Source organism: Rattus norvegicus, chromosome 5, assembly GCF_036323735.1.
Source record: "Rattus norvegicus strain BN/NHsdMcwi chromosome 5, GRCr8, whole genome shotgun sequence".
Lineage (NCBI taxonomy): Eukaryota > Metazoa > Chordata > Mammalia > Rodentia > Muridae > Rattus > Rattus norvegicus.
The window spans coordinates 152,892,186-152,910,514 of record NC_086023.1 but is presented as its reverse complement, the minus strand read 5'-3'; the positions used below and the strand labels follow the sequence as shown (position 1 = coordinate 152,910,514).

The window sequence follows — 18,329 nt, the reverse complement described above, 5'->3', positions numbered from 1 at the left end:
TTTTCTGTGTGTGCATGCATGCGCGTGCTGAGGGTTGGGGTGCGTGTGGTGCATGCATACAAAGGTCAGAGGACAACCATGGGTGCTGATCCTCAAACACCTTCCAACTTACATTTAAGACGAGGTCTCCAATTGGCCTGAAACTTCACCACATGGGCAAGCTCTCAGTCCTAGCTGGCCTGGCTACTACTAGAGATCTACCTCCCTCTGCTCCCCAATTCCCTATCCCTGAATTTACTTACAGACAGAAAGACAGACAGACAGACAGACAGACAGACACGCCCCTCCACACCCAGCCTTTTTCCTTGGGTCCTCGTGCTTTTGAGGCAAGTGCTTGACCAAGCACCATGCACCCCCACCTGCCCCTCCCCCCATTACCCCACCCCCAGCTCTGATTTTTGTCTTGATCGGAATGCAAGCTGGGAGTAATGTGGAGACCTTCCAGCAGATTCGGGAGGGAAGCGAATCTGTCCAGTGCAGCTTTCTGACAGCTGGGAGTTTTTTGGTACATATTTCGTTTCACCCAAACAACAAACCCACACCGTCTCAGTTACTGTCCTGCTGCTATGATACAACGCCCCGATAAAAAGCCCCTTTGGAGGGTGGGCTGCCGAAGTCCTGAGTTCAATTCCCAGCAACCACATGGTGGCTCACGACCATCTGTCATGGGATCTGGTGCCCTCTTCTGACGTGTCTGAAGGTTGGACAGTGTACTCGCGTGCATAAATAAATCTTTTTTGTCTTTAAAGCAGCTCTAGGGAGAAAGGGCTTATTTTGGCTCATAGTTGAGGGGCACAGTCCATGACGGCCTGGGAGGCATGGTATGGAGGAAGCTGGTCGCACAGTCGGGAAGCAGAACGTGACAAATACCCAGAGCTCAGTTCTCTTTTGTCCAGAATCCCAGGCCAGGCGATCCCCTCCCCCTGCCTGAATGCTCCCACCCCCACCTTTTCCATTCCCACAGTTGAGCCCAGCCAGGTCCCTCTTTCTCTCTCTGCCTTGCAAATCTCTGTAAAGTAAACGATGCCTGTAAGCTCCCAACGTAAACTTTGGACCCAGGGCCTCCTGCCTTCACCCCTCTCCTCTATGACTCTGAGCTTCTCCCTCATAACTACTTAAAGGCCCCTGAATGGATGGAGTCCATGCCACAGTTCTGCAGCTCTCTGGTTTGTGGTAAACAGATGTGACTCTGGACTTCTTGGTAACGAAATGAAGTCCCTGCTGGCCTGTTTAGCAACAGCCCCTCCTGGCCAAGGTTCCCTGACACTCAGAGCCAGCTGGGGACACACAGTTCCCAGAAACCTGCAGTGACAGGGTACCTTCCCTGCTCACTGCCCTGGCATAGCCAGGTCATCTGTCCGGCCTCTTATATGCCCAATACACTTGTCTGATCTCTGCACACCTTAGAGTGTCTTCTACAGTCCCTCCAGCATGCTGAGGGAGACAGTGGGGCCTCTGGGAAGCACAAGGGATCTGGAGTCCTGCTCTGATACAGGTGACCCAGATGAGTTAGTTTCTCAGAATCTAAGGGTCCTTGCGTGTGAAGTGGAAAGGGTGTGATGGGGCTTCAGATGACAGCGTGAGACCTCAGACGTGGAGCCATTATGAGTGCTTGCCATCTGCCATCCCAGTTCTTGATCGGCTAAAACACACAGTGACCTTGACCACAGCAGGATGCCCCACCCATGACTGAAGTTCCTGGGACCCAGTCAGCCTCTAGAAACAAAATATATACAGCCTCTGGGACCAAATATGTGCCACACAGAAAGGAAGACGTTTTTCACAAATCCTAGGCCCTGAGCTCAGCTCTGCAGTGAGGCATCAGGTCCCCAAACTCTGAGCTGTCGAGAATCCTCTGAGGTGAAGAGATGGGGTTTGGCAGATATGGAAGAGGATCCCCAGACAGACGGGCAGCTAGAGAATCCTGAACCCATGTGAGAGCCACCAGGTACTGCAGGGCGACCCACAATATTTTGAAGCCCCCCCCCCCCAGTGATATTATAGCTTATTTTAAATTCAAGGATAGGAAAGCCAGGCAGTGGTGGCACACGCCTTTAGTCCCAGCACTCAGGCAGGCAGATCTCTGAGTTCAAAGCCAGCCTGGTCTACAGAGTAAGTGAGTTCTGGGATAGCCAGGGCTACACAGAAAAACCCTGTCTCCAAAAACCAAACAAACTAATAAAAAAGTAAAATCAAATCAAATCAGGGACAGGGAATGGACAGTTGGTGGGGGCTCCCCTTTGGAATCTCAGAATTTAGGAGACTGGGGTGGGAGGATGGTGAATTTCAGGCTCACCTGGCCTATGACGTAAGGCTTTGTCTCAAAAAGGAAAGAAGAAATCAGGGAACGCATTTTAAGGTGAAAGAGACACCACCCCCAAATTAAAAAAATAAAAAGCCAATAGAGGTGTGGTGGGAAATATTAACTGTTGACTCCACAGGCTTCTTGGCCTGTCTGTGAGGACGGTCCTAGACCAGGATAAGTAGAGTGAGCAGACCCATCCGAAATTCTACCAGCACCACCGTGTACCCTGGGATGGCAAAGGAAAATGCCACCTAAGTGCCGGCACACTACTGACTCCTGACCAGTCTCCTTCCTCACTCCAGACGCAATGTGACCAGCCACCTCTCTGCCACCAGCCCTTCCCCACCATGACTGTTGTACCCTCAAACCGTGAGCCAAAGAAGCCCTTCCTTACGTTGACTTTGTCAAGGCTTTTGTCACAGCGGCAAGCAAGAGACTCATACTCTCTTTTGCTGAGATGGGGCCTCATGTAGCTGAGGGTGACCTTGAACTCCTGCCCCTTCTACATCACCCCCTGGGTGCCGGGATTACAGGTGTGCTCCGTCACCCCCAGTTTATGCTGTGCTGGGGATGGAACCTACAGCCTGTAGGTAAACACTACCAATTGAATTGCATCCCCCCGCCTACAGGTAGCATTTTAGACCTAAGCCCATCTGGGTGCAAACTTTGTGGTCGTCACTATACCCCACTGGGTCCTCACTGGTGACTTTATTTGATAGAGGCAAGACCATCACCCCATTTTACAGCCAAGGAAGCCAAAGCCTGGAGAGAAGGGGGTTCTGTGTCCAGTCTCTTGTCTAGTTAGTAAGGGAGTCCAGAACCATCCCTGGCCATGTTCAGAGCATTTCCTGTCTTCCACTGTGCCTTCCTTCTACCCTGTCTGTGACCCTCGACGTGACTCTGCACGAATGATGGTCTGCCTCTCTTCCCGAAGCTTCTAGCCCCACAGAGGGATCTGCACAGCCTACCCATCCCACCTCACAACCAAGCAGGAGCTGCTCCTGTAGCCCAGGAGGCTGTGGAGAAAAGAAGGTGGCTTGTCAAAGCAAGAGTGCAGGTTTACATGAGGCTTCAGGGCCCCGGACAAATGCCCCTCTGTATCTTGAGGCCCTATTGTGGCTGGCAGCCATCCAGCGCTCACCGCGGGCAGCTTCGGAAGCCGGGATTGGTCTCTCTGCTGTCCTCCCTGCAACCCAGCCCTGCCAGGTCCTGACTTGGGCAGGAAACAGGGGGTGTGCTCTTTCTGGAATGGAGGGTGTGGGAGGCAAGCCAGCTTGGGAGCGTGAGGGGGCCACGTCCTGAACCACTCAGGAAGCCCAAAGTTTTAAGGTAGTAAGCAGCTGGGAGGAAGGTCAGTGGGTCCCGGCTGGCCATTCCACAGGACAGAAAACTGCACTCTGGACAGAACGAGTGGCTTTGGAGCAATCCCACAGCAAAGCGAACAACAAAGGTAAGATTTAAATCCACATCCCCTCCCTCTCAAGCCAACGTTCCGTCTCTCGGGGTCTCCACCATCGTCCCATGAACAGGCGTAGTTGTGAGACCAGGAAAAATGGGCTCTCTGAAAGACTGGCCTGCCTAGACCATAGAGCTGGGTTCCTGGGACACCCTTGTCCAGCGCAGTGATTCTCAACCTTCCTATGCTGTGACCCTTTTTTTTTTTTTTTTTTGGTTCTTTTTTTTCCGGAGCTGGGGACCGAACCCAGGGCCTTGCGCTTCCTAGGCAAGCGCTCTACCGCTGAGCTAAATCCCCAACCCCCAGCTGTGACCCTTTAATACAGTTCCTCATGCCGTGCTGACTCCAACCCTACAATTATTTCATTGCTACTTCATCACTGTAATTTCACTACGGTTATGAATCTCGAGGTAAATATCTGATGTGCAGGATGTCTGATATGAGACCCCCCTCCAAGGGGTCTCGACCCACAGGTTGAGAACCACTACTCTAGCGAGCTTTTCTTTGACGTAAGCAATCCATGGTAAGCACTTGGAGCCTGCCGCATCCTTGGGAATGGCAGAGGGAGAAGCAGGAGCTCAAACCTAAACCATGTCACGTACTGTGCCCGGGGCTGTGACCCCAGCACTTGGGAAACTGAGGTGGGGGTGGAATGTAGAGCCAGCTTAGGTTACATAGTAAGACCAGTCTGAACTCAAACTTGTAGCAGTTCAGCCTGTAGAGTAACTGGGATTATCAGCTGGCCTTATTTCTCAAGACAAACAAAAACAGGCGGGAGAGATGGCTCAGCGGTCAAGAGCTCTGGTTACTCTTTCAGAGGACCCAGTTTTGATTACAGCCTCCACATGGTGGCTCCCAACCATCCATAACTCCAACTCTAGGAGATCCTACACCCTCTGCAGACCTCTGTGGGCACCAGGTAGCCTGGGGTGCATGAACAGTCAAAACTCTCACACACACATATGATAATAAAAAATCAATAAATCTAAAAACAATGGAGGGGATGCACTGGAGAGATGGCTCGGCCAATGAAGTGCTTTGCCTCACAAGCATGAGGACTTGAATTTGACTCCCTGCACCCACACAAGGTGCTAGGGAACATGGTAATGCCTTTCATTCCAGAGCTGGGAGTGGGGGGGAGAGACAAAAGGATTCCTAGGGCTCGCTGGCCAGCCAGTCTAGCCTACGAGATGAACTGCAGGCCAGCAAGTGATCCTGTCTCATAAAACGTGGCTGGCACTTGAGGAATGACACCCAAGGTTAACCTCTGTCCTCCACATGCACACACAGATGTGACTGTTGGGGTAGGGAAAACATTATTATTATGTGTATGTATGATGTGTGTGTGCACACGTGTGTGTGTGTGCACACGTGTGTGTGTGTGTGTGTGTGTGTGTGTGTGTGCGCATATGAGAGAGAGAGAGAGATTGATTCAGGGGAGGGTCCCAGGGATCGAACTTGGGTCGTTCCACTTGTACTCCAAGCACTTTTACCTGCTGAGTTATCCTTTCTGCATCTTGCTTTCAGTAAGTGACTAGAAGTAACTCCGAGTTCTCAGTGCTTTATGGGAACAGTTTGGTCACGGCAGGGCATCCGACACGGGGCGGGGTTCTATGGAGGCCTGGTCGTGACTGATCGCCAGATAGTTATTTTATGCCTCTCTTTGCTGTTGTTGCACTCTCTGCTCTACACCTCCTCTCTGTGTGCATGCATCCCAGGGCTCTCTTGGTCCTCAGTTTCCCTGATTGTAGAGGAGAAGGCAGTGGACTCCAGTGTTCAGACTAGCAGCTGCCTCCTAGGGTTCTCACAGAGGATACAGAGAACAGAGGATGAGGGGGGTGAGGGGTATATCCCTTGGCCTTGACGGGGAGCTTGGTTTCCAGTATAGCACATCTACTGAACCCCAGCAGATCAGTCACCTGTCTGTCCAGAGAGTGAGGAGTATACTGGTTTCATTGTGTTCTTGGCTAGCGGAATTCTCTCTCCCTACCCCGTTTTAGGTGACATCTCAACCCAGGTAGGTGACCTTGTCTCCTGATTCTCCTGCCTATAGCTCTGTCTGAGAGTGCTAGGTCACACATATGCCACTATACCCAGGGCATGAGCCACACCCCAGCCAGTTGTTTCTTTGTTTTTTTTTCTATTTTTTTTTTCCGGAGCTGGGGATCGAACCCAGTGTTTCTTTGTTTTTTGAGACACAGCCTTCTGCACTCCAGGCTGACTTCCAACTCATGATCCTCCCGAGGACTGGGGTACCTGGGTGTGTGTCACCACATCCAGCTATATTTCTTTTTTTTTTTTTTTTTTTTTTTTTTGGTTCTTTTTTTCGGAGCTGGGGATCGAACCCAGGGCCTTGCGCTTCCTAGGTAAGCGCACAGTATATTTCTAATCGAATCCCCACAAGACTAATGGAAAAGCTTTACTGAAACAGGTCCAAAAAGGAATTGTGAAAGACATTGGGTGAGGAGGTCAGGTTGTAATGACAGAATTCAGGCAGAGATCAGGGATATAAAAAAAAAAAAAAAAAAGTCATTCTGAGCCTAGCATGAGGGCAACAGGTCTTTAATCCCAGCACTTGGATGTCTGGGAATTTGAGACCAGTCTGGTCTATGTAAAAAGTCTGTGTTCCCCAGAAGAAAAAAATCCATTATACGTATCACAGGCTCCCTCTAGCCCACTTTAAGAACTGCTGAAATGGAAGATATTTAACCCACAGAAGAAGACTTCAGAGACCACAGAATTGCTTTTCCAGGGCAGAAAAATTCTTGGGTTTGGCAGGCCAATTACCAACTTACAGCTAACTGCTATCGCCACCTACTGGACACAGGTAGAATTGCCACCCCGCTACCCGCCGACCTAGTATCCATGAGGTTTCACACAAAGCAGAGCTCCTGAACCAGACAGGGTTGGTATGGGGAAAAGGTGGCAGAAGGGAGTAGGACCAGCGGATGAAAACGACCAAGTGCTGAAGTGAGGGTCATTGTCTGTAGCTCCAATGAGCTCCAGTATTTCAGAAAGTCGAGACTTTCTTTAATCTCGTTTGTTTTTATTTATTTATTTTGTGTGTATGCATGTGTAGAGCTTAAAGTACAACTTGTACAAGTCCCCTCTATAAATCATGTGGGTCCTGGGGATTGGACTAGGATCATCAGGTTTGGCAGCAAACGCCCCGATTTTCTTTTTTTAATTTTGAGACAAGGGTCTCATGTAGCCCAGACTCAGACTCGATGGGCAGCCAGTGATGACCTTTAATTTCTGACCCTTCCAGGCTTTAGGTGTGCACACCGTTTATGCAGTGTTGAGGACAGAGCCTGAAGCTGCTTCATACATGTTAGGCAAGAGTGCTACCTATCAGGCTCTGTCCCACCCATGGAAGATGAATGGCTTTCACGGTTTACTGCAACACTGGGTTGTGGTTGGTTATTTGTGAGTTTGTCTGCTGGGGATTTGGTTTTCTTGTCTTATCCAGGGAGGAGCCTGGACAGAGGGCAAGAGCGGAGATGTTGTATTTGAGATGCTGGAGGGACAGCATTTAACCTCTTAGCATGTCTTACACTTGACCCCAGGGGTAATCAAAGGGGGATGAGTCAGTAAGTAAAGGGTCATGACCTCCCACTTCCCAGCCCAGCCCCCACACAGGACCAGTTAAGAGGCAGTTAACAACCGGCCCTTGTGGAGACTAGCGAGAATTAAGTCAGGCTGAAGGTGGATTCTGAGTCTGGTCAAGGGCGGGCAGAGCAGGAGCTGGGGTCAAAGGCCAGGGTAAGCCCTGTGGCTCCATGAGCAGAACCTGGAACCTTCCTTAGCCCTGGTGGGTTTCCGTCTATCTCAATGCTCACGAAGACCATCTCTTCTGTGTGTGTTCTCTGGGAAGCAATCTGAGGGGGATTCATGGAGACCAGCTGTGCCTTCCCAGAGCCCAGCCGCGTACAGCTTTTGCTAACAGCTACACTAGGTGAGGCTCCTGTCCACTCAGCCTCTGGTGCCTCCTCTGTACAATGGGCACGGTGGCTGCATATTCCTCTCCAGAATGAAGATGAGGGTGGGATGGGATCCTGCCAGTGAAGCCCAAGAGTCATGCTCATTACTGTAGTTGTGAAATTAGCCTTGGTCTGCAAAAGCCAGCCTTGCCCTCCCTAGAGTATCCCCAACGTCCCACAGCCATGGGCACACTCAGTAACTCAGTCCCCCCTGTCTTGGGTCTGGCTTCATTAACTACAGTTGCTGGGGCCCCCACACATGAAAACACCCACATCCTTGGCCACTGATGTTCACCGCCCTCCTCCCACCTTCTCTGATGTGGCAGGAACAGAGATGCCATTGAGAGCTCTCACTGCCGGGATGAGGCAAGATCGGCTCTGGGATCACTCACTGTTCTTCCTGAAGGAGGAGTGACTGGCCAGCGGCACCTGAACCCGGCGCCCCGGAGGTGAACCCAGACAGACCCGAGGAGGAGCCTGTGTCCTGTGCCCTTGGGAGGCTTCTCACTGGTTAGTGCGTGTGTTCGTGCGCGCGTGTGTGTGTATGTGTGTGTGCACGTGTATTTGTGCCTGTGTTTGTATGCGTGTGTGTGTGTGTGTTCATGCTTGGATGTAACGATGTGAATAGGTATGAGGGTATATGTATGTATATGTGTTTATATGTTCATAAGTACATGTGTGTATTTGTGTGAATAGGAGAGTGGGTGGGAGTGGGTATGAGGTATATGTATGTGTGTATATGTTTATATGCGCATATCTACACGTGTGTGTATTTGTGTGACTAGTGGTGTGGGTGGGAGTGGGTATGTATATGCACGTGTGTGTATGTGTGCGTCTGTGTGTTATTACAGTGACCGGTCATCTCAGGGTAGAATGCCGGTGCTACAGTTGGCACAGTGATGTTCACATAGCGGCTCCATAGCTTTCAGGCTATGAACTTGGCAGTGCTGAGCCTCAGGTCCTGATTGGAAGCCATGGGAGAGGAAACCCTGTGTCCTGTGGCGTCTCGTATAGGAAGCCGTGGAGCTAGACAGAAGGTGTGGGCAAATGCATCTGAGCGCCTCTGCCCGGCTGTGGAGGCCAAGGCAGGGATCCTTCCTCAAGAACAGAGCAAGGAGCCTTCCATCCTGAATCTCATCCTTAGGCTGTTTTTTTGTTAGTTTATTTGTTTGTTTTGAGATATAGTATCTCACTTATCCTGGGCTAGCCTCCAGTCTTGTTTGTAGCTGAGGATAACCTTGAAATCCTGACCCTCTGGCCTGCTCCAGTGGCTGGGATTACAGATGTTACCACCATGACCAGGTCACTGAACTCCTAATAACACTTTCCAGACTTGAAATGTCACTCAGTAATCTGAGTTCTTGTCTAGCAAGCGTGAAGCCCTGGGTTCAGTGCACACACCTAGAATCCCAGCGCTGGAGACATGGAGGCCAGAGGGTCAGTTCAGGTTCATCAGTAGCTATATAGTGGGTTCGAAGCCAACCTCGAATCCATGCTGTCTCAAAAAAAAAAAAAAAAAAAAGTAGTGTTCACAGTTTGCTCTTAACCCTCGGCTCCCTTAGGCCCTTCATTCTGCAGCCAAGCAGAAGCCGGGAGGAATTCTGGGCCTTACTACAGTCTTCCCATCGGCAAGTGGAGATGATGTCTTATCTGGGGCAGGCAGACAGAGTTGACAAAGAACCAGACATGGCTGTTACTTTAAGGGGTGACAAGGAATGTGCAAAGCCAAGACAAGGACACTAGCTGTGCTTTCTGGTGCACAGTGGCTGTGGGAAGAGAGAGAGAGAGAGAGAGAGAGAGAGAGAGAGAGAGCGCAGTTTTGCTGACTCTGTCTGGGTGGGAGTCTTCAGGGAAGGGTGGCTGGCTTAAGGCTGTGTTCTTCCTGCTGGGGAGGAGCATGTGGCTGGCCCCAGCCAGTCTAAGGCAATCAGGTGACCAGAGCCAAGGACAGAAGACAGGTAAGCAAGGGGAGGGCTGTAGAGTCCTGGAGGTTTTCTGGAGGGGACGTCGAGCTGTGGGAAGTTCTGAAAAATCACTAGAGCCAGTGTGGGAGACAGGACCCTGGACTTGCTGAGACAGCAAAGGCAGAGTCTATCCTAGATGAACAGGACCAGGCCACTGAGAGCCTTCCTATGGAAGTAGCTACCAGAACCTCCAACTGTGAAGAGGGCCTCCCTCATGCCTCAGGCACGTCCCTGTTGCCATTATAGCTGGGGGAGGGGTGTCACAAGCTCTTGGGGAGGCTTATTGCAAAGCAGTGGTTCTCAACCTGTGGGTCTCGACCCTTTGCGTGGGAGTCATCTGTGAGATACCCCGCATGTTGGCTATTTACATCACGGTTCGTCATAGTCACCAAATTACAGTGCTGAAGTAGCAGTGAAGATAATTTTATGCTTGAGGATCACCATAGCATGAGGAACTGTGTTACAGTGTCACAGCGTTAGGATCACCATAGCATGAAGAACTGTGATACAGTGTCACAGCGTTAGGAAGGTTGAGAGCCACTGCTCTAGAGAGTAGAGCTGAGGCCTGAGGTAGCCAGAAAAGAAATGTGAGAAGAGGGCAGGTTCCTTGTTTCAGCAAATCCAGTGGAGCTGCTATGTATATGTCTGTCTGTCTGTCTGTCTGTCTGTCTGTCTATCTATCTATCTATCTATCTATCTATCTATCTATCTATCTATCTATCTCTATATCCCTGGATTTATGATTAGAGATATATGGGGGTAGAACCCAGGGCTTCACTTCACACACGAATAGCATGCTAGATCCTTAGGCTCTAAAATAGTGACGTGAAACTTTACTTATTTCCCTTCTTTTCCTGAGCCCTGCAGTTCAAAACAACCATTTGTAACACCGCTCTGCTTCTGAGGCATTCTCTGTCGATCCTGGTATTCCCTCCCGGTGGTGAGACAGCTAACCATACACCATCCCACCCCGACCTTACTGGGTTGAGTTTGTCTTCCTAGCGGTGACCTAGGAGGAGTGTAATGAATTCACGCTGCTTTGAAAATCAAGTTCTAGGACTGAAGAGCACTGGCTGCTCTTCCAGAAGACCTGGGTTCTAGTCCCAGATTCCACGGGACGCTCACAGCCATCTGTAAATTCAGTCCCAAAAGGTCTTATGCCTTCTTCTGACTTCCACCACACTACACACACACATACATACATGCAGGTGAAAGGACTCATTTCCAAAGAATAAATAAATAAATAAATTAAGTAAGTAAGTCTAAATAAATAAAAAATATATTTTCAAAAGAAAAACCAAGTTCCAAGTTCCTTGCTGAGCACGGTGGTGCACATCTGTGATCCCAGTACTAGGGAGGTGGAATTCAAGGTCATCCTCAGCCATAGATGGAGTGAGGAGCCTGCCTAGGCTACATGAGACCCTATCAGAAGAAATGGAAGGAAGGGAGGGAGGGAGGGCAGCTCCTTATAATTCTGAGGCACTGTTTTCACTCGCATAGGTTTTAGGAATGGGCCTCATTTCTACTTGGTGCCAAAAGAAACTGTGTGTTTGAGAATTCTAGAGTCATCCAGGCAATGAGCAAAAGACACTTGGTACAGACACGGTAAGACTAATCCACGGTTTAAGCAAAAGTTCTCCTTCGCTCTCAGCAGGGTCGAGATGACCACAGCCACCACTCTGGGGGACGCCGTCTTCTCGCTGAACATGACCAGGGGAGAAGATATCCTGTATAAAAGTAAGGTGGACTTGGGGGAAGGTCGCCAGGGCCAGTTTTGGGGTCAGCTTCCTGGTCCCATCACTTGACAACCCTGTGCATGGCTTCTTGGCTTCTTCGTCCTGGGCCTCAGTTCCCTCCCTGCAGGAGGTTGTTGTGAGCGTGTAAGCGAGCCCTGGGGAGGGCCTGGTCCCTGTGGAAACGCTCGCTAAGCACACCATGTGCCCTGGCAAGTACCTCCACGATGTCTTCAACAAGTCCTAGAATCTTTCAAGATATTGAAATAGGTCTCCTTGAAAATTTAACTGCCTGCTAAGTTTGGTTGTGCACACCTCTAATTCCAAAACTGGGGAGGCAGAGGCAGGGGGATCTCTGTGAGTTCAAAGACCAGACAGGGCTACACAGAAAGAGATCCTGCCTTGAAGATAACAACAGCATTAAAGATTAAATGCTCGTATACCTTTTTTTTTTTTTTGTTTTGTTTTTTGTTTTGTTTTGAGAGTTTCTCTGTGTGGTGCTGGCTATTCTGGATCTAATTCTGAAGACTGGTTTGGCCTCACAGAGATCTGCCTGCCTCTGCCTCCAGAGTACAGGGATTAAAGGAGTGCACCACCACCATCCGGCTTACAAACTATTTTTTTTCTTTTCTTTTTTTCCGGAGCTGGGGACCGAACCCAGGGCCTTGCACTTGCTAGGCAAGCGCTCTACCACTGAGCTAAATCCCCAACCCCCAAACTATTTTTTTTTTAAGATTTATTTTATTTATATGATTACACTGTAGCTGTCTTCAGACACACCAGAAGAGGGCATCAGATCCCATTACAAATGGTTGTGAACCACCATGTGGTTGCTGGGAATTGAACTCAGGACCTCTGGAAGAGCAGTCAGTGCTCTTAACTACTGAGCCATCTCTCCAGCCCCCTACAAACTATTTTTAAAAGGCAAACATCCCTCCTACTTCTTAAGGGGCAAATGATTGAATGTGGGACTGAGTTAGTTCTGGGAAGTGTTTATTGAAGACCAGGGGTTTGTGGGATAAGAAAAGCTGACAGCTGCTCTTCAGAAAATCAGTCAGTTGGGACCAGAATGTAGCTCAGTTGGTAAAGGGCTTGCCTAGCAGGCATGAAGGCCTGGGTTCAATACCCAGCACTGGAGATGTGGAAGCAGGAAGATTGGGAGTTCAAGGTTCTCTTCAGCTACATAATAGGTTTGAGATCAACTTGAACTATATGAGACCCTGCATATTAATTTATGTCTCTGTTGCTGTGAGGATCACCATGACTAAAATCTACTTGGGGAGAAAAGCGTTTATTTTCGTTTACAGCCCATAGTCTATCATGGGAACCTGAGGTAAGCAGAGACCATGGAGGAGTGCTGCTTTCTGGCCTGCTCCCATGGCTTGCTCAGCCCGATTTCTGATACAGACCAGGATTTCTCACATCAATTATTATTATTATTTATTTTTTTGGTTCTTTTTTTCGGAGCTGGGGACCAAACCCAGGGCCTTGAGCTTCCTAGGTAAGCGCTCTACCACTGAGCTAAATCCCCAGCCCCTCTCACATCAATTATTATTCGGGATAACTTTTCTCAAAGTGCACTCACTGTGACATCGGAAAACAAGGAATACCAACGACTCCAAGGTCCTGTTCCCCAAAGGCGCCCCTGCCCCGGCCATATACTGATTAGTTATATATGGTCTTGGCTTCGTTTTATATGCATGAGTGTTTGGTCACATCTAAGTGCACAGTGTGTGTAGTGTCTTTGGAGGCCAGAAGAGGGCGACAGATACCCAGGAACTAGAGTCACAGAGGGTATGGATGCTGAGAATGGAACCTGGGCCCTCTGCAAGAGCAGCCTGTGCTTTTCACCACTGAGCCATCTCTCCAGCCCCGAGTGATGGTTTTAAAGATTTGTTCTTATTTTATGTGTATGGGTGTTTTGCCTACATAAGTGTGCACCAGGAGTGTATAGTACCCAAAAATGCCAGAGAAGGGCGTCAGGCCCTACAGATATTGGAGTCACAGAAGGGTGTAAGACATTGTGTGGGTTCTGGGAACTGAACTTGGGTCCTGTGTAGGAACAACCAGTGCTCTTAACTGCTGAGCCTTCTTCCTCCAACCCCTATTCCTAAAACCTTAACAGACTGTGGTACACTCACCCATGGCTGCATCAAGGTGAACCATGTGAACATGTGTAGATGACCAGTGAACATCCTCTCCCATGTTTCGCTTATTTTTGTGTTTTCAAAATCATCTGAAAAAAATCACATTAATCGCACATTATCAAAAAGAAGTGACCTGTTCTGCACACATTTAGAGCTGAGGAGACAGGCAGACACCATGGCACAGACCTGCAGATCCCTGCCCTTCAGAGACAGAGGAGGAGAATCAGGAGTTCAGTGCCATCACTGGCCAAGGTCATTCTGGGATACGTGAGACTCAGTTTCTTATTGATGTAACAAAATGCTGAAAAAAAAAATCAACTTAAAGATTTGTGTGGGCTCAGGTCTCAGTCCCCGCTCCTCCTCAGCTGTGGGCCTGAGCTGAGATGGCGTTGGGCAGAGAGGGTATGGTGAGCTGCCCACTCAGGATGCCGGGAGGCAGAGATTAGAAGAGACATGATAAGATGACCTTCAAGGGCCTCGAGTGCTCCTTCCTCCCACCCAGCCCCTCCTCCATACAGTTTCCGTCACCTCGAAATGGCACCATCAAACTATAAATTCAATGGCTAAATCTGATTAGAGTCAGTGATTAATAATACAGTCCAATAGCTGGGGAGCAAATCATTACTATGGGTTTTAGTATGAGAATTAGGCTGACATTTGTACCCAAACTATGCATGACAATGACGCATTGGGGCTACTCCCAATTTGTATATCAGCTCATGTCTTTACCATCTCTGTTCTCTCCTATTTTGAATTCATTTATCTTTTTGGTGTGTATGCGCGTGTGTGTGCGCACGTGTGTGCATACCCTCACTTATGGTTGTATTTGCTCATAAGTGTGCATAAGTGTGCCTGGCACACATGTGGAGGTCAGAGGATACCCTCAGTATCAGTCCTGCCCTTCTGACTTTTTTTTTTCTTTTTTCTTTTTTTCGGAGCTGGGGACCGAACCCAGGGCCTTGCGCTCGCTAGGCAAGCGCTCTACCGCTGAGCTAAATCCCCAACCCCCTGACTTTTTTTTTTTAAGATTTATTTATTATATATAAGTACACTGTAGCTGTCTTCAGACACACCAGAAGAGGGCATCAGGTCTCATTACAGATAGTTGTGAGCCACCATGTGGTTTCCGGGACTTGAACTCAGGACCTCTGGAAGAACTGCCAGTGCTCTTAACTGCTGAGCCATCTCTCCAGCCCAGTCCTGGCCTTCTACTTTGCTTCCACAGAGCCTCTTTGTTATTTTCCCCACCATACTCCAACAAAAAGCAGGCTAGGGGGCCTCCAAATTTCTGGGGTGCTTCTGCCTCTGCCTGCCATGCTCACAGGAGCCCTGGGGTCACCACAAAGCTCACGTGGTTTCTGGGGACTCCTATGTGTCTGCCAAGGGCTTCTCCCCACTTTCTCTGCAGGTTCCGGAGCCATCGTGGCTGCCATCGTGGTGGTTGTCGTCATCATTGTCACCTTGGTGCTGATCTTGCTGAAGATGTACAACAGGTATGGGATGCCCAGAACTGTTTGGTTCCCCTCCCCCATACACAGACAGCTTACCCATTTCACGTGCGGAGTGTTAGCTCACCTACCATGCGTGTCTCTGCCCTCCTGACCTCTTTGTCAGAGTTGAGGTTCAAACCCAATCCACATGGTTTGGAAGAAACACATTCCCCCCATACCATGTAATACTAACAGGGGTGGGGATGTGGTTTGATGGGTGGAGTGTTTGTCTAGCTTATGCGAAGGCCTGGGTTTGATTCCCAGCACTGTATACATCAAGTGTGGGAGCACTCAGGAGATAAAGGCAGGAGCACCGAAAGGATGAATTTGAGGCCAGCCTGGGCTACATAAGACCCTGTCTCAAAACCAACAACAATAGTAGCATTTAGTGTTATTTTAAAGCCTTTGGAGTGTTACCATGGGAAACTATTGGAAGCATTGAACTCCAGCGTCTCCTAAGGAGTTAGGATCTATCAGTGGATGGAATATCACGTCAGAACTCATCATTGTTAACTACTGAATTTTATGGAACATAGAACCATAGACTATACAGTTTCTAGTTTGCTTGAGACAGTGTCTTCCTATGTAGCTCAGGCTGGCCTCAGCCTTGAAAGCCCTGGAATTGTAGACGGTTTAAGTCAGTTCTCTTCTCAATTACATAAGACGCTCTTAACTACTCCTAGCAAAACACTCAGCATGCGGAATTGTGCTGCAAACCTTGAATGGCTTCCTTTAGCCTGGGCTGCGGCCATGCTCGGATTCCATTCATCGTCAGATTGAAGTTTAGCAGTTTAGTTTAAACAGACAGTGAGCCACAGTGAGCCCAGCTGAGGCTGAAGGTCCTTCCCAATTGTAACCGTGGTTATTGGACAATGTGACCTCATGCTGAGCCATCCTCACAGAGCCCGTTTCCTCACCATCTCTTCCTTATAGGAGAATGAGGACCAGGCGGGAGCTGGAGCCCAAGAGCCCAAAGCCACCTGTCCCTCCTGCCCTGGACCCAAACAGCAATGGCAGCCAGCAGCCTGCCGCTGTGACCTCCGACCCTGCCGATGTCCCTGTGGAGACTCGGTGACCCTGCCTTGGTGCCATCCCTGCCTGTGCAAAGAGCTCGTATGACCTGAAAGTCCACTCTGCTGGCAGCTTCACCGAGTCCTTTCTGGTTGGGTAAACTGAGGCACGTTTCATACAGCCCCTGCAGCTTGAAGCCTTCCTCACCTACATTGTGCTCTGGCCATCCCAGCTTTGTCCGTGTTCCTGCTGCCACTCAACCAAAGCTCTGAGGACATTCTTTTGTTATCTGATGAGAAGCACTGTGCTGGGGAGACTGGTGTGAGTCTGGTTCTTGCCTCACAGGTGCTACAGCTCGACAGACAGACAGACAGACAGACAGACAGACAGACACCTGAGTCTTCTGGTCAGGGTCAGGAGTGTTAATGAGAGAATGTCACCCAAGGAGCCACTGGGAGCATCTCAGCTTAAGGGCATGTCCACAACTTCCTCAATCCCATAGCCAGGTGCAGGGAAACTAACTTGGGCTAACTAACCACAAAACCAACTTGGTAACATCTAACTGTCCCAGTACTAGATGGCTGGTCAGCGTTCTCCCCCTTGAACAAAGGGTACAAGAGGCTGGACTTGGTGGCACATGCCTGCCATCACGGTGCTCAGTGAAAGCAGGAACGCTGTGATTACAAGACCATCTTTGACCACATTGCAAAGATGTTTCTTTAAAAAAAAATACAGAATAAACACTATTCTTCAAAACCTCTACTTCATTAGTAGTTAGAAAGAAGAGGTACCCCGAGGAGCAGAGGCTAGCTCAAAGATGAGAGGCAGAGGCTAGCTCAAGGATGAGAAGCAGAGGCTAGCTCAAGGATGAGGAGCAGAGGCTAGCTCAAGGATGAGAGGCAGAGGCTAGCTCAAGGATGAGAGGCAGAGGCTAGCTCAAGGATGAGGAGCAGAGGCTAGCTCAAGGATGAGGAGCAGAAGCTAGCTCAAAGATGAGGAGCAGAGGCTAGCTGAAGGATGAGAGGCAGAGGCTAGCTCAAGGATGAAAGGCAGAGGCTAGCTGTACGATAGGAATTGCTCCATTGCCCATGGGCCTGGGCTGTGGTAACTGCTCAGGACCCTTTCTGCTGCCCCAGGTGGACTACCCTGACCCCTCATTTTCTGGCTCCCTTTTATTTGGATGCTAAGCTTCCCTGGCAGTCCTCTTGCCTCTGGGGACAAGTATTTGGAACCCATTAAATCTTGTATTTCCTGCATGCCTCCTTGTCACCTTGCAGAGACGGTCAAAGCGCAACTCAGTCAACTGATTCTCTGTGACAGCTGACCCCTGATCCTGGGCCAGAAGACAATCCACAAACAAGGACAAACATTTTAGGATTAAGATTTACATCCGCTCTCCTTCCTGACTGACCTTGAAAAAACGATTAGGGGAGGGAGCTCAGGAGATGACTTAGCAGTCACATGCAGCCCAGCCTGACAACCTGGGTTCGATCCTTAGCCACACAGTGAAAGGACAGAACAGGCTCCAGGAAGTTATTCTTGCGTGGGGCCCTAAGGAGATGGCTCAGTGGCTAAGGGTGCTTGCACAAACAAAAGGACTGAGTTCGAAGCCCGAGAGCTGCATGAAGTAAGACTCGGCTGCAGCCCCAGCAGTGGGAGGAGGTAGACGCCAGCTTCAGCGCTGTAAGAAAGTGTAAGACAGAGAACAGGAGAGCAGGCCACTGGACTTCCTCGCCTGGCCTTTGGGGATGCGCATAAGGGAGCACAGGCCACACACATGCACGGCACACAGGCACACACAACTTCTTTGTGTGTTCTGGGGAAACAGCAGGGTCTTACTATGTAGCCCTAACTGGCCGGAAACTATGTAGACGAGGCTGACTTTGACTCAACCGAGATCCTCCTGCCTCTTATCTCCTGACTGCTGGCGTTAAAGGTGTGCACCACCACGCACACCCAGCTAAAGTATTTAAGGGTCTGGTGGCTCCACTTGGAATCCCAGCACTTAGAGGTAGACAGAGGATCAAGAGTTTATGGTCATCCTTGGCTACACAGAAAACTCAGGATCACCCAGGGCTACATGAAAGCCTCTCTCAACAAACAAACAGAACAAACAGAAGAAGGCTCCTTTGAGTAGCTGTGAAAAATACTAAGAAATTCTCATCATTCCTTGGCCATCTTTCCCTTCTGTATTAGACACCCATCACCCTCCAGGCACTGGGAGGGCATCTACTAAGTTATCT

The 18,329-nt window shown here is 49.5% G+C and overlaps 1 protein-coding gene across 7 annotated transcripts in view; it reads left to right on the top strand.

Annotated features, from left to right (window-relative positions):
• Ncmap (noncompact myelin associated protein) overlaps positions 1 to 17,342 on the top strand; it is a 28,003-nt gene extending 10,661 nt beyond the window's left edge. Inside the window, exons 1-5 of one of the 7 annotated variants that reach the window (XM_039110799.2) lie at positions 1,858 to 3,755; positions 8,068 to 8,251; positions 11,360 to 11,442; positions 14,994 to 15,078; positions 16,009 to 17,342. In XM_039110799.2, coding sequence (XP_038966727.1) covers positions 11,367 to 11,442; positions 14,994 to 15,078; positions 16,009 to 16,150 — 303 coding nt within the window. In that variant the 5' untranslated portion in view covers positions 1,858 to 3,755; positions 8,068 to 8,251; positions 11,360 to 11,366 and the 3' untranslated portion in view covers positions 16,151 to 17,342. Of the gene's footprint in view, positions 1 to 1,857; positions 3,756 to 8,067; positions 8,252 to 9,548; positions 9,700 to 11,356; positions 11,443 to 14,993; positions 15,079 to 16,008 lie in introns of those variants that run through there. The other 6 variants (XM_039110800.2, XM_063288445.1, XM_063288444.1 and 3 more) reach the window with 6 other exon arrangements.
• Positions 17,343 to 18,329: the final 987 nt, after the last annotated feature.